The 15,483-nt window shown below is 44.7% G+C and overlaps 1 protein-coding gene across 1 annotated transcript in view; it reads right to left on the bottom strand.

Annotated features, from left to right (window-relative positions):
- Positions 1 to 767: 767 nt before the first annotated feature.
- The window catches only part of bahcc1b (BAH domain and coiled-coil containing 1b), a 76,924-nt gene continuing 62,208 nt past the window's right edge, over positions 768 to 15,483 (bottom strand). The window contains 9 exon segments of the mRNA XM_014179744.2: positions 768 to 3,485; positions 3,644 to 3,880; positions 6,255 to 7,672; positions 9,585 to 9,719; positions 10,462 to 10,763; positions 10,973 to 11,090; positions 11,301 to 11,436; positions 14,661 to 14,735; positions 14,934 to 15,334. Of these exon segments, the coding sequence (XP_014035219.2) occupies positions 3,276 to 3,485; positions 3,644 to 3,880; positions 6,255 to 7,672; positions 9,585 to 9,719; positions 10,462 to 10,763; positions 10,973 to 11,090; positions 11,301 to 11,436; positions 14,661 to 14,735; positions 14,934 to 15,334 (3,032 nt within the window). The 3' untranslated portion in view covers positions 768 to 3,275.

Raw genomic sequence — 15,483 nt, forward strand, 5'->3', positions numbered from 1 at the left:
TCAACTTACATTCCCCAAATTGTGACCTAAAACATTACAGAGGAAAACAAAAGTGACCTTAGATCAGTGTTGAGATCCTCTACTCGTCCTCTGTAAGTTGCCATGAACCGACTACAGTAACATGAGGCTTTAGGCAGGGTATGGCAGAAATCCATGTGACAAAGGATACTGTCATAATGTAATAAACGGTATGAATGTATCATGGGAAGTATCAAATAATATAATTCTCAAAGATATACACTTTGTCCTAGAAACTCTATACACTACAGGGGATTGTATAGGCTTTACACTCACACACACTGCGTGCTGCACCAACGCACACACACAACGCACACAGGTTTTAAATGAGTGTGCTCTTGCATGGGTAATGTGATATGGCTGCATTGTAGTCTTAATGGTTCTGTTCCGTTTGTATTATTCTAAATACCTGACCCACCTGTACTGCTTGGAAAGTCTACCAGTAAACCACACTGTACTGCGTGCACACACACACACACACACACACACACACACACACACACACACACACACACACACACACACACACACACACACACACACACACACACACACACCATAGCTCTATCACTCTCACTCTTTCACTCAAACATGGTATAAAGTTTCAGTTTACGGTTCCCCTGCTTATTTATCTTTCTGTTTCCTTCTTTCTGCACCTAACAGTGGATTGTGAAGGAATTGTAACTTCTAAACTAAATTCAGGAACTTGTATATGTACTATAAAAATACATTTAAAAACTTTGCTGATATCATTTTTAGTGTTTTTTTTAATGAAACGCAACACAAAGGCAATAAAATTAAGATAAATAACTTTTCTTTTTTGTTTGTTTTTTACACAGGGGAAATATTTGAGTCATGTTTCCAACATTGACTGAGACAAATGTTACAAAGTATATATCAACCCTACAAAGTAAATTGTTTCCAGTGGGCCTCAAAAACAGGTTGCGCAAGGAAGATGACACTTTACCCAATGTGATGTTTAGAACTGAATCCAGTGTTTCTTTAAGAAAATACAGCTTTTAAAAAATTGTTTAAAGACCTACAAAAAGTAACATAATATGGATGTTCACATTAGATTTCTTTTAAAGCTTTTGCTTCGCAGTGTAACAGCAACAATGTTTAAAAAAGTTGATGTATGTTGCAAACGAAAAGGCATTCATGTTCTCCTTGTAAAAACCTCGACACTGAAAACAGTCATCCCAGGCTTGCATAACAGTCAGGAAAAAGACAATGGCAAAATAAAAATATTAAAAACAGAAAGAGACATTTTTGGCAATGCAGGAACAAGATTAAGCACAATTTTGATTTGATCTTTTTTTTAAAATATATATTACCCTCTTTTGATTGGCTCTGATTGTCCTTTACTTTCATGTGATGTCATATACGGTTGTCATGGAGCCTTCAAGTGCAACAGCCGGGCAATGTGCAGAAAGAAAACATTGCTCCCATGGCAACATGGTGGTGAAGCGATGTTCTATGCCAACAGGTATGAGGGAACACAGGTATTTTACTTCAATATGATTGCAGGATCCCGGAATTTTGATTAGATTGAATATTTTCATATTTGTATATTTCTTCATATTGTATTCTAATGTGATCAAGCGTAAACATAGATGCGCTTTGGTTTTGTTTTTTTGAGGCCAGATAAATACCTACATAGATCTCCTCTAGGAATATAATATAGATATAGAACATCTAGAACTCTCCGGTCTAGATCTTTAAGGATCAGCAAATAGAAGAAACTCGGTTTCTGTCCAGTATTTCTATTCTGTTAAACCCCCTCAGGAGAATAAGCACATAACAATAGACACAATAAAAACCTATATGAAAAATATACAAAACAGACCAATGATGATGTCGACACAAAAAGCCTTTTCCACTTTTCTTATAAAAACATCCCCTTCCTTCCCAAGTCACCAAATCCCCCCAATCCCAAAAATGGGACTTGAACCCTTCCCTTGTAGCATATTTACAGCTTTACCCCTCATGGACCCCATACCATCCCATCCCCACCACATACTCAGTGCAGGAAGAGAGGACTAACCTCCTCCTCCCAAGCCAAAAGAACAACAAAGAAAAGTCTTTGAAAAATAACACAACCTAAAGAGCAACAAAGAGGGATATATTTCTCTCTTCATGTATATTATATATGTATACTATGTACAGTTTAATCATAACGTCTTTATACATAATGCTGTACAACACACAGAGATAGACAAATCATTAAGCTGTACATCTATGCACCTGAATAGGAGGTTATGAGAGGTATTGAAGTGTATGGCTTGACTGGAGAAATAATCATCCTTTTTGTCTTTTTTTTTGTCTAGAGAAGAAGCTGTTAGTAAATCGATCTATATATTAATTAATATTTATAGATTTACGTTTAGTAGGTTTACTTTCTGAGTGTTAAAGACATTGAGGGTTTTCCATGGTGAGGTCTAGACTAGAGACCAATGCACGCACAGACAAGCAAACACACACGCTAAAGCACTATTTACTCTGAGCTCTTCAAGTACCAAATGCATCCATTACAACCACTCAGCACACAAACACACTCATACTCTCACTCTCTCACACACACACACACACTTCAGAACTACAGTGTTTTTGGTCCTGTTGGGATTTCTCACCGTTGTTCATTTATCATCAGACCAGTGTGGCCACCAGTAAGACCATTAAACCCTGAAGGGGGAGAGAAAAGTCTCTGCTCTCCTCATCCCCTCCTTACGTTCTCTGTCTCTCCCAGTCTCTTTCATGTATTCTATATAACCAGATCTATAGGCTGAGAAGTGAAAACAACATATTCTCACTTACAGCAACAACCTGGTGAGAGTCTCTCTTTGTCAGATTGCCTGAGAGTCAGTCTATGACAGCCTTTGACTCTATGACAGACTGTAAAACAACTATTGGAGACAGAGTGTAGAGTGGGCACTGTTTGTCTTTGTTTTAGGTCAGTAGAGTACTGAAGTCCCTCTTCAGGTCAGATGACTCCAGTGCTGATAATAGAATCCACTGCGGTCCAAAGTGCTGTTATCCCTGTTGGGGTTTGGGATCGTCCACACCCAAATAAGACCAAGAACCAAGATCCAGAACCAGCAAGAACTAGAACCAGACCAAGGAAGATCCTCCTTTACGGACTCTTCTAGTTCTGGACAGAACCATGCTTCACTGACACCAGCGCCAGTAGCTCGGCCCAGCCCTATGAGATGAGGTAGCCATCTTGAAGGCTTTGTTTTGTTTACACTCCATAGTTGTTGCTAGGGGACGATGGCCACGCCTTCGGCGCTGACTAGCTGGCCTGTGGTTGGTTCGTAGGTACCGGCCAGGTAGAACAGGTCCTGAGCTCCGCCCCCTGACTTGCGTCTGCGAATCAGGTGCTCGTACTCGGCACGGTTGACCACCTGACAGCGGTGTGAGATGGTCTGGACGTCATTCTCATCCTCGTGGCTTGATTGGTACAAAGCATGCTGGGTAGAGGAGGGATAAATTGAAAATCAAAAGATAAATAAAGAGCCACTTCCTTAATCCCATGGAGAAATAGATTTAAGTTGATTATTTGTTGATCAAATAGTTGATACATTTGATCAAAAAGTTGATCAAGTTGTTGAATGATTATCCATCGTACCTTTCCATCGTGGTGCCTCTTCCCCAGGCGTGTTTCCTCGGGATGGTAGAACCACTTGACCCTGACCACCATACTGGAGGACCAGGACTCCCAGAGGCTCTCCACTCTCCCCACATAGGGTAGCTGGGGCCGACCGGGGGACAGGAATACAGCACAGTCCCCCACATGCACCGTCTCACCACCACGCACGATCGCCTTGTAGAACAACTTACGGGCCTTACCCTTCAGACCACGCCTCTGTAGGGGGAGAAAGAGGGAAGTTAGGAGGGAGTCCAGGTAAGAACATGGAACCAAACTTCTATGGTGGCATAATGGTTATGGCCAAAGCCTTTAAAGCAGTGGTACTAAAACCTTTTCAGCAGGAATCACGTTTTTTTACCAGAATTTCTGGGACCCCACCCCACCCCAAATCTAATGACAAAACCTTAAAATTGGTAAACTTTGATTTTCACATCAACAAATAACCTTTAATTCATTACATTTTCATCTCTCCTATCAAAATTAAGAAAACCAAAAAATACAAATAAAAAAATACAATAAATACAATAAAATTGAGATCATTTGTCACATAAAATTTTGTCACATAAAATTATATAAATCTGTACTCTTGATTTTGAGTTCCCCCTCAAAATTTAAATATTTTTACATTTGGCGAAACCACTGCAATTCCTCCCGACCCCGACTTTGAATAGCACTGCTTTAGAGTATTTAGAGGGCCCTGGCTTTTCTGTAGCTTGTATCTATAATGTGACCCATTTCAGGAAGCTAGGCGTATGTCACACATCACTACTTCACAGGAGAGGCATTTGAATGTTTTTTTAAATTCATTTTTATCAAAATGAGTTTTTGGCCAGGAATGCCTTCTGGAACACGTGAACGTTCATGTGCCTTAATAACAAACTTGTATGCCCTCTGTAAATATGAATACAATTGTTAAATTACGAGCCTAGTTGGTTTAGCCACAGAAAAAGACAGGAACCTTCCCGCTAGCCATGATTGTCTGAGATAATGGATGGGCTGGACATGCGTTCGGATTGGTCTGCCATGTAGCACGCTCCTGTATATAAAATGAGCTGCTCAGTATGTGTAGACAATCCTTGCTACCGCTGCTTTCTTGGAAGATATAACGTTAGCCATGGAGAGCTACAAAAGTGTTGCTACTGCTCTCAACAACATTGCTGCCCAGAATTTAGCAGGAGCTATCAACAAAGATCAGTGGGAAAATGTTGTGATGGAATACTTTCTGCACACGGTCAGTGTGAACCGGAGTGACTTGACACAACAATGGGCCAAACAAACTGTAGCTAGCTACAAGCCAAATGAAACAGACACTCTGCCATGAAGCATTCATCCATGTATACGGGTAAGAGTCTAGCTACATTTTCAGATATCATAAGTTTCTAATTTTGTCAGAAAGTAGTTAACATTGCAAGTTAAAGCATACTGTTAGCTAGCTAGCGGTCGTTAGCTTGCTGGTATGATCTATATAGTAATATTATTCACATCTCAGAAATCCATTTGCATTGCTAGTTACAGCCTAATGTTAGCTAGCTAGCTAATATTGAACCTAGTTGGTTAGCTTTAGCTACTTGCAGATTCATACTCCAGCATGTCATGCTTGGTGGCTAGCTATGACAATCCGTTTGTACTGTAGCTATGGGTTGGGATTATGGTTAATTGTTTAGCTAGCAAGCTACATGTCTAAACAAAAGACTCCACTTCGCAAAATAATAATTGCATGACCCATCAAGTTAGCCAGGTGTGTCTGGGGGTGATTACGGCCATCTATTGTATTTCCTGGACATCTAGACAATAGTGACCATCCACTTAGTTAGATGTGGTTATAGGATGACCCATCAATTGAGACAAGTGTCTGGGTAAGCATCATCTAATAATTATAAAATAATTTATAAAATATTTTTATCTGAAAGTCAGATTAGGATACAGGCCAAGGACTAGACAAGGTGTATTTTTACATGGAGTTTTTCCCTTATTGTAGGCGACTACTTAAACCACTTTTAGTCTTGAAATCTTTGGTTGTTTACTACGCTACCTTACTCACCCTGTTTAGCACATGACCTCACATGTGAATCCTTAAAAAGATGGGTGGGGCTAAGGCTTAAGAGGGTGTGAACGATCCTGAATGGGTGTAGACAAAGGAGAGCTCTCCAGTAGGTGTACCAAAACACCAAAGGCCATTTTCTCAAAAGTTGGGTTATAAGTTTATGAATCTTCAAAGCAGAATTACTTTCCCATTGTTCATCAACCACAGTGTATGATATACCATTTTGTAGCTCAGAGTCTGTACTTTTTTCCAATGTAAAAAACACCATTTAACAGGTAGGCCGTCATTGTAAATAAGAATTTGTTCTTAACTGACTTGCCTAGTTAAATAAAGGTTAAATTAAAAAAAGTTAAATGTAAAATGTTGCCACGTAAAACCGAATCGAGGCAGTCGGCCACAAATGTAGTGATCTTACTCAAAAAGTCAATTTAATAAGACCTTGCTCAATAAGTCTATTTCAGACTGTGTTAACCATCAAGCCTCCCACATACCAGCTTACAGGACAGGTTATAATGGCCTCTACTCTGACTCTGTGTGTCCTCTCACCTGCGTGGGGTTTCCAGACCACTTCCACAGCTGGCGACCCGGCAGGAGGGCGGACATATTGGGAAGGGGGTCCGGTGACAACATCCTCTGCCTCTTGGCTGCTGGGTGGTCCTTGGGAGGTTTGGGCTGGGAGGCTGGGGTGTTGGGGGTCGAAGTGTGTGTGTTGGGAATCGCAATGTGTGTATTGGAGCCGGGACCATCTCTCCTCTTGGTTTGGCTTTTGGCTGCGCTACTGCTACTATTAGTCCTTCCCTTTGATGTGTACTCTTTCCTGTCCTCTCCTCTGTCACTTCCTCTCACCTTTGAACCTCCAGTGATGGCCATGGCTGCCTTGGCAACATAGGCGTGTGGTTGGGCAGAGGCTGAGGAGGCGGCGTTAGGTTTGGGGTTAGTGGAGGGGTCAGGGGTTAAGCGGTTAGAGGTCAAGCTCTGCCTGTGTTTGTGTTTCTGCTGCTGGAGCAGCGCTCTGTGGAGAAGGAGGGATGAAGACCCTTCTTCATCTGAGGAGTATGAGGAGTCATTGTCGGAAGAACAGAGGGAGGAGGAAGAGAGGGAGCCGGAGGAGGAGGAAGAGGAGGAGGACGAGGAGCAGACGGAGAGACGGGAGAGGAAACGTCCCGCACCCGCTGCTGCTGCTCTCCTCCGAGCTACGTCTTCATCTCCATCATCATCATCATCCTCATCCAGCTCAGAGTAAGAGCTGGGGCAGTCGCTGGGGCAGTCCAGAGCTCCAAACTCTCCCCCCAGACCTCCTAAACCAGATGAGGGGAGCCCTTTTCTGAGGGCTGGAGCCCCCGTCAGGAGCAGCTCAGACCTGGACACTCCACTCTCTCCTCCTCCTTTCTTCCTGTCCTTCACTACCAGAGCAGGGTGGATGTACCTCAGGGGTGCACCCGCCACCCCTGGAGAGGGACCCTTGTGCCCCCTGCCACCCCCCAGACGCAGCAGAGCTTTCCCATTCTTGGTTTTGGGCGACGTCACTCCCTCGTGATCCAGCTTCACCAGGAACTGTTTTCTGTCCCTGTCACTCGACTTCCTGTTGGAGGGTCCTGTTGTCATGGTGACAGAGTCCCTCAGCCCCAGAGGCATAACTGTGGTTACAGGCCGTTGGGTTCCGGTTCCGAAGGCTCCAGCGTAACCGTTGGCGATGCTACTGAAGGAGTCGATCTCGAATGGGGAACGGAAGATGCCCTTGAGGGGCGCAGGAGGGGCGAAGGGGTGTGTGGCGGGGCGGTGGAACACCCCCAAGTCTCGCTGGTGACCCACTCGGTGGGTTTTACGGGACGTCCCGTTGAACAGGAAGAAATCCGCTGGAAGTCTCTTTGCTGGCCAGCTTAACGAGGAAGTGTTGCCACTGGTTACACTCTCTGATGTTGTGGAACTATTGGCCCCTGGCTTGACCTTTTTGGGTCGTCCTACTGGAAGAAGAAACAGAATAAAGAGAAAGGGTGGGAGTGAGAGTGAGAAAGAAAGGTAGACAGCGAGAGAGAGATTTATAAACAAGATTGATCAACCTAACCTTCCTTTAAAGCAGGTATGTCAATAAGAACAAATTCTTCATAACCATAAAACACAGCCCTTACTGTAGAGCTGGAGGCAACTTGTCACATTTAGTCTGTGTTGAGTTATGAGAATGCTGTTTGACTGGAGGGCATTCAGACCAGTGACAGTTGAAACAGTGATGACGTTAGACATGAGGGGAGTTCCATTGAGAAGGAAGAAGTGTTGAGGTAAAATCATATTATATATGTGTATTATACATGAGTAAAGCTGGTCTGAATAGTAAGTTGGCTAGGCGGGCCTATGAAGCAGTTTGTCGGTGGGCTACAGTGACTGATTGGGGCTGGGATGGTGAGTGATGAGATGACTGATGCCTGGTTGTTTATGCTATCTATCTCACTGGTGCTGTAAGCCACAATTTTAAACAAATGGGAGGAACTGGCACCATCTACACGGAAGAAAAATATAAACGCAACACCCAACAACTGAAAAGATTTTACTGAGTTACAGTTCATATAAGGAAATTAGTCATTTGAAATAAATTAATTAGGCCCTAATCTATGTATTTCACATGATTTGAAATACAGATCTACTGGTCACAGATACTTTTTAAAAAAAGGTAGGGGCGTGGATTAGAAAACCAGTCAGTAGCTGGTGTTACCACCATCTGCCTCATGCAGTGTGACACATCTCCTTCATGTAGAGTTGAACAGGCTGTTGATTGTGGCCTGTGGAATGTTGTCCCACTCCTCTTCAATGGCTGTGCGAAGTTGCTGGATATTGGCGGGAACTGGAACACGCTGTCGTACAAGTCGATCCAGAGCATCCCAAACATGCTCAATGGGTGACATATCTGGTGAGTATGCAGGCCATGGAAGAACTGGGACATTTTCAGCTTCCAGGAATTTGTTATCCGTAGCTTATACCTGCCCATACATACCGTAACCCCACCAACACCATGGGGCACTGTTCACAATGTTGACATTAGTAAACCACTCGCCCACACAACGCCATACATGCATGCTGTCTGTCATCTGCTTGGTACAGTTGAAACCGTGATTCATCGGTGAAGAGCACACCTCTCTGTCAGTGGCCATCAAAGGTGAGCATTTGTCCACTGAAGTTGGTTACGACGCCAAACTGCAGTCAGGTCAAGACCCTGGTGAGGACACAGATGAGCTTCCCTGAGATGGTTTCTGACAGTCTGTGCAGAAATTATTTTGTTGTGCAAATTCACAGTTTCATCAGCTGTCCAGGTGGCTGGTCTCAGATGTTCCCGCAGGTGAAGAAGCCGGATGTGGAGGTCCTGGGCTGGCGTGGTTACACGTGGTCTGCGATTGTAAGGCCCTTTGAACATACTGCCAAATTCTCTAAAAATGACTTCGGAGGCAGTTTATCGTAGAGAAATTAACATTCAATTGGGAACAGGTGGCAACAGGTGGACATTCCTGCATTCAGCATGCCAATTACACATTCCCTTAAAACTTGAGACATCTGTGGCATAGTGTTGTATGACAAAACTGCACATTTTAGAGTTGCCTGTTATTGTCCCCAGCACAAGGTGCACCTTTGTAATGATCATGCTGTTGAATCAGCTTCTTGACATGCCACACCTGTCAAGTGGATGGATTATCTTGGCAAAGGAGAAATGCTCACTAACAGGGATGTAGATACATTTGTGAACAAAATTTGAGAGAAAAATGTTTTTTGTGCGTATGGAAAATTTCTGGGATGTTTTATTTCAGCTCATGAAACATGGGACCAACACTACATGTAGCGTTTCTGTTTTTGTTCAGTGAAATACCATGGAATTATGCTCTGAGCCATTACCTGGTCTCCGCTCCTGGCTCCTCTCTCCTGCCTCCCCATTGGTTGGTCTCTCTGTGGGCTTGTCTCTACTGTCCTGGGTGGAGCTTCTGCGACCACGACGACCAGGTGAGAGCAGGGCTGGAGATGGCTCCGCACCTGAGAGAGAGAGAGAGAGAGAGAGAGAAAGGGAGAGATTATTTGTTAGCCATTCTTTCTTTTTCTTTTTTCAAATTTTCTTTTGATTTAATTAAATGTATCGACCAAAGATTACACAATACAACAGCAGTAGTGTTGTACCTGAATACATGATTATATGTACTATTACTACTGAATTTAACTGTATTTCATTATCCTCATTGCATTGTACTGTATTTACTGAAATGCTGTACCACTATACTGCTTTGGCAATATTTAGAAATTGTACTTCATGCAATCTACATTTGACTTTGTGAGAGAGAGAGAGAGAGAGAGAGAGAGAGAGAGAGAGAGATGGACAGAGCGAGAGAGAAAGAGATGGAGCAAAAGAGAGAGGGGGAGCGAGACGGGAGGGAGGTAGGACAAAAAATACTTATAGAGTGAAGCTGGATTGAATGTTGACAGACTCCAGTTTTCTCCATACCATGTATTTACCCTCCAGGAATGTGTATATATATGAATATATGAGAGAGAGAGAGAGAGAGAGAGAGAGAGAGAGAGAGAGAGAGAGAGAGAGAGAGAGAGAGAGAGAGAGAGAGAGAGAGAGAGAGAGAGAGAGAGAGAGAGAGAGAGAGAGAGAGAGAGAGAGAGAGAGAGAGACCAGTTTTCTCCAGACCATGTATTTACCCTCCAGGAATGTGTATATATATGAATATATGAGAGAGAGAGAGAGAGAGAGAGACAGAGAGCACAGTGTACTCACAGTGTATCTGGTAACCTGGGGGCAGCAGGCGTATGTTGGGCAGAGAGATTCTTCCTCTGTCTCCGTCATCAAACTCCACCATCACACTGCCCTCCTTCTCCTCCTCTCCTAGACCCCCTCTGTGGACGTATCCAGGGTAGAGGCAGCGGGAGCGTTCGCTCCAGTAGGCACAAACACGCATCCCGGCAGTCAAGATGGCTTCCGTCTGCGGCCGCACATCCAACACCGCTTCCTCTAATAGCTGTTCTAGAGAGTAGATCCTAGGTCTGTTCCCCCTCTCTCCCTCGATCACTACACGGAATCTAGGAGAGAGAGAGAGCGAGACGGAGAGAGAGAGAGAGACAGAGAAAGAGAGAGAGAGACAGAGACAGAGAGACAGAGAGAGAGTGAGACAGAGACAGAGATTGTATTAAATGTATTACAAGCCAGTCAGCCAGTCCTTTGCATCAACATGTCTATCTGTGATTAAGCAGGCCATATGAGTAGGTATCAGTAGGTGTCAGTGCCTTACATGTCAGGCAGGTCCAGAGTGTGTAGTCGAGCAGCATACAGCAGCTCATCCTCCTTAGATATCAACACCTTCAGACCATCCACCAGCATCTCCCTGCTCAACACACAGTTAAGCACTGCTGCGGAGAGAGAGGGAGGCAGAATAGAGAGCGAGAAAGAACGAGAGAGAAAAATATGAACATTTAGACTGATTTGTGACCCTGTGGTGTGTGTGTGTGTGTGTGTGTGTGTGTGTGTGTGTGTGTGTGTGTGTGTGTGTGTGTGTGTGTGTGTGTGTGTGTGTGTGTGTGTGTGTGTGTGTGTGTGTGTGTGTGTTTGTTTGTTCTCACCTGGTGCTCTGCGTGTGTGAGATATATGCTGCATGTCTTCCTCCTCCCCCTCGGAGAAGCTGCTCTCCTCATCCAATCGGAATCCTTCATCAGCCGCAAAGCTCTCCAGCAGCCGGCTCACTGCACGCCCTTTAGCCTGCGACAGGAAATTACATCATTAGACTATATACATCTTTAAACTCATAAACCAGTGGTCACCCTTCCACGTTCCTGGACAGCTACAGAGTGTGCAGGCTTTTGTTCCATCGCAGCACTAATTCAAATGATGTTTTATTTTTAGTTATTTTTATTTCACCTTTATTTAACCTGGTAGGCCAGTTGAGAACAAGTTCTCATTTACAACTGTGACCTGGCCAAGAAAAAGCAAAGCAGTGCGACACAAACAACAACACAGAGTTACACAAACAAACGTAATGTCAATAACACAATAGAAAAGTCTATATACAGTGTGTGCAAATGTAGTAAGGTTAGGGAGGTAAGGCAATAAATAGGCCATAGTGGTGAAGTAATTACAATTTTAGCATTAACACTGGAGTGATAGATGATGATGATGTGCAAGTAGAGATACTGGGGTACAAAAGAGCAAGAGGAAAAAAAACAATATGGGGATGAGGTAGTTGGGTGGGCTATTTACAGATGGCTGTGTACAGGTACAGTGATCGGTAAGATGCTCTGACAGCTGATGCTTAAAGTTAGTGAGGGAGATATAAGTCTCCAGCTTCAGTGATTTTTGCAATTCGTTCCAGTCATTGGCAGCAGAGAACTGAAAGGAAAGGCAGCCAAAGAGGTGTTGGCTTTGGGGGTGACCAGTGAAATATACCTACTGGAGCGCGTGCTACGGGTGGGTGTTGCCATGGTGACCAGTGACCTGAGATAAGGCGGGGCTTTACCTAGCAAAGACTTATAGATGACCTGGAGCCAGTGGGTTTGGCAACGAATATGTAGTGAGGGCCAGCCAACGAGAGCATACAGGTCGCAGTGGTGTGCAGTATATGGGGCTTTGGTGACAAAACGGATGGTACTGTGATAGACTACATCCAGTTTGCTGAGTAGAGTGTTGGAGGATATTTCTAAAATGACATCGCCGAAGTCAAGGATCGGTAGGATAGTCAGTTTTACGAGGGTATGTTTGGCAGCATGAGTGAAGGAGGCTTTGTTGTGAAATAGGAAGCCGATTCTAGATTTCATTTTGGATTGGAGATGTTTAATATGAGTCTGGAAGGAGAGTTTACGGTCTAGCCAGACACCTAGGTATTTGTAGTTGTCCACATATTCTAAGTCAGAACAGTCCAGAGTAGTGATGCTAGTCGGGTGGGCAGGTGCGGGCAACAATCGGTTGAAGAGCATGCATTCATTTTTACTAGCATTTAAAAGCAGTTGGAGACCACGGAAGGAGTGTTGTATGGCATTGAAGCTTGTTTGGAGGTTTGTTAACACAGTGTCCAAAGAAGGGCCAGATGTATACAGAATGGTGTTGTCTGCTTAGAGGTGGATCAGAGAATCACCAGCAGCAAGAGCGACATCATTGATATATACAGAGAAAAGAGTCGGCCCGAGAATTGAACCCTGTGGCACCCCCATAGAGACTGCCAGAGGTCTGGACAACAGGCCCTCCGATTTGACACACTGAACTCTATCTGAGAAGTAGTTGGTGAACAAGGCGAGGCAGTCATTTGAGAAACTAAGGCTATTGAGTATGCCGATAAGAATGTGCTGATTGACAGAGTCGAAAGCCTTGGCCAGGTCGATGAAGACGGCTGCACAGTACTGTCTTTTATCGATGGCGATTATGATATTGTTTAGGACCTTGAGCGTGGCTGAGGTGCACCCATGACCAGCTCAGAAACGAGATTGCATAGTGGAGAAGGTACGGTTGGATTCAAAATGGTCGGGGATCTGTTTGTTAACTTGGCTTTCGAAGATTTTAGAAAGGCAGGGCAAGATGGATATAGGTCTATAACAGTTTGGGTCTAGAGAGTCTCTCAGACCATACGAAAGAGAGGTTGAACAGGCTAGTAATAGGGGTTGCAACAATTTCGGCAAATAATTTTAGAAAGAGAGGGTCCAGATTGTATAGCCCAGCTGATTTGTAGGGATCCATATTTTGTAGGTCTTTCAGAACATCAGCTATCTGGATTTGGGTGAAGGAGAAGCGGGGGAAGGGGGGGGGGGAGGGGGGGCTTGGGCAAGTTGCTGCAGGGGGTGCTGAGCTGTTGGTCGGGGTTAGAGTAGCCAGGTGGAAAGCGTGGCCAGCCGTAGAACAATTCTTATTAAAATGATCGATTATCGTAAATTCATTGCTCATCGATTAATTTGGTATTTTAGTGCAGGCCTAGAACAAAAGCATGCACACCCTGTAACCTCTACCATACACTGCTGTCAGAACTACCCCTGTCCACCAACACACACACACACCTCTTCACCGACACATGCCCGCCCGCCCAAAACACACACACACACACACACACACACACACACACACACACCAGCCCCTGTCCTATTCCGGTTTAAGCTGGTTTCCTAATGATGACTGATGACTGATGATGGAGCTGTAAAATCAGCCTGTTCAACAGGTTTCTGCCTGTATCTGGGCTTTCCAAAGAAAGGACCATATATTACTGCCTGAAAGATGTGTGTGTGTGTGTGTGTGTGTGTGTGTGTGTGTGTGTGTGTGTGTGTGTGTGTGTGTGTGTGGGTGTTTTCCACATGAAGGGACAATATATTACAGTGACAGAGGTTTCATCACCAGAGGGTATGGAATATTACTCACCTCTCTGGGTTGGTGTGTGTGTATAGTGTGTATGCGCACATGAACGAGTGTAGGTATTTAGTACGCGTGCGCGCATGTGTGTGCGTTTAATAAGTATGTGTGTGTAGATTGGGGTTTTTGTTCTGTGCTGTTTGCTTAGAGTCATGTGTTTGTCACATTCCCTCCGTATGACTATGATAAAGATCAGTCAGAGGCACCCACCTCAGGGCTGTTCTCACCAAAACACACACACACACGACATCCCCCTTATTCATCAGTCATATATGTCACCAGCTGACAGATTCACGGTTGTTTAAAACTGATCAGCTCATGCAGTTTGGTAATAATAAGATATGTCATGCAATAGCTTCTGACTTAAATTCGCCAAAGCACATTTATATCACCTTTACAGTTACATTAAGTACATTTTCCCCATTCCTTCATGCCCACTCATCCTCTCTCTTCTACTCTACCTGTTGTTCTTGTTCAGGACTATCTCTCCACCAACTGCCATTTCCTGTTCCACACTGCCTTTTTTTGTTTGCCCCTATCCCTCCTTCTCTCATTGACCACCCTCCGTCCCCCTCCCCCATGTTGACCCTCATCCTCACCTGTTTCTTCCTGGTCTTCCTGCCCCGGGTGGTGTCCTCACTCTGGGTCTCAGTCTCCAGCCAGCAGCCTCTCCTCTGGAACAACCAAACCCGTCAGGACAGGTTAGCATTATAGACAATGATCATAATCACCATGTAGCTAGAGAGAAACCGTAACACGTGCATTTTAACATTCTCACGTAGTTGAGGGAGATTTTAACAGAGGAAGCTGTTTTTGATGAACTTAGAGACCCACAGTCACTCCCCCCAGGTCCTCTCATTCCCCCTCCTCACCTGTCCCAGAATGCTTTGGGGTCCTGAGCTCTTCATCTCGGCCTCCGCCAGAGGTCCCTGGATCCCCCTGCTGTCCTGGAGGCTGTTGCCCACTGATGAGGCCCTCCAGCTAGGTACAGGTCCTCTCCTAGCCCCCTGTGGCTCCTGGAGCTCTGGGCGTCTCCGGTCTGCAGTAGCAGGACGCGGCGTGCAGGGGGCTCCTCTCATCCTCAGCTCCGCACTGGGCATGCTTACATCATCACCTTGCCTCTCCTTCTTGCTCCTGGCTTTCTGATTGGCTTGAAGCTTAGCGGCTGGACCAATCGCAGCAGTGTTTATTGGCGTGTCTTTGGAGGATGGTGGCGTCGTCTTGACGTCATTGGTTCCTTTGTCGCTGTCATAGCTCCCCTCATCTTCCTCCTCTGTGGAAGTAAGGGATCAATAATATCGATTAGAAACTGTCTGGAGATCAGTTGTGACACAACCATCTCAAGCTCAGGCTCTAGTGAAAGACCGTGTAGAGAAGCTACAGTGGAGTCCAAAATTATTGACACCCTTGATAAAGATGAGC

Source organism: Salmo salar, chromosome ssa28 (genome assembly GCF_905237065.1).
Source record: "Salmo salar chromosome ssa28, Ssal_v3.1, whole genome shotgun sequence".
Lineage (NCBI taxonomy): Eukaryota > Metazoa > Chordata > Actinopteri > Salmoniformes > Salmonidae > Salmo > Salmo salar.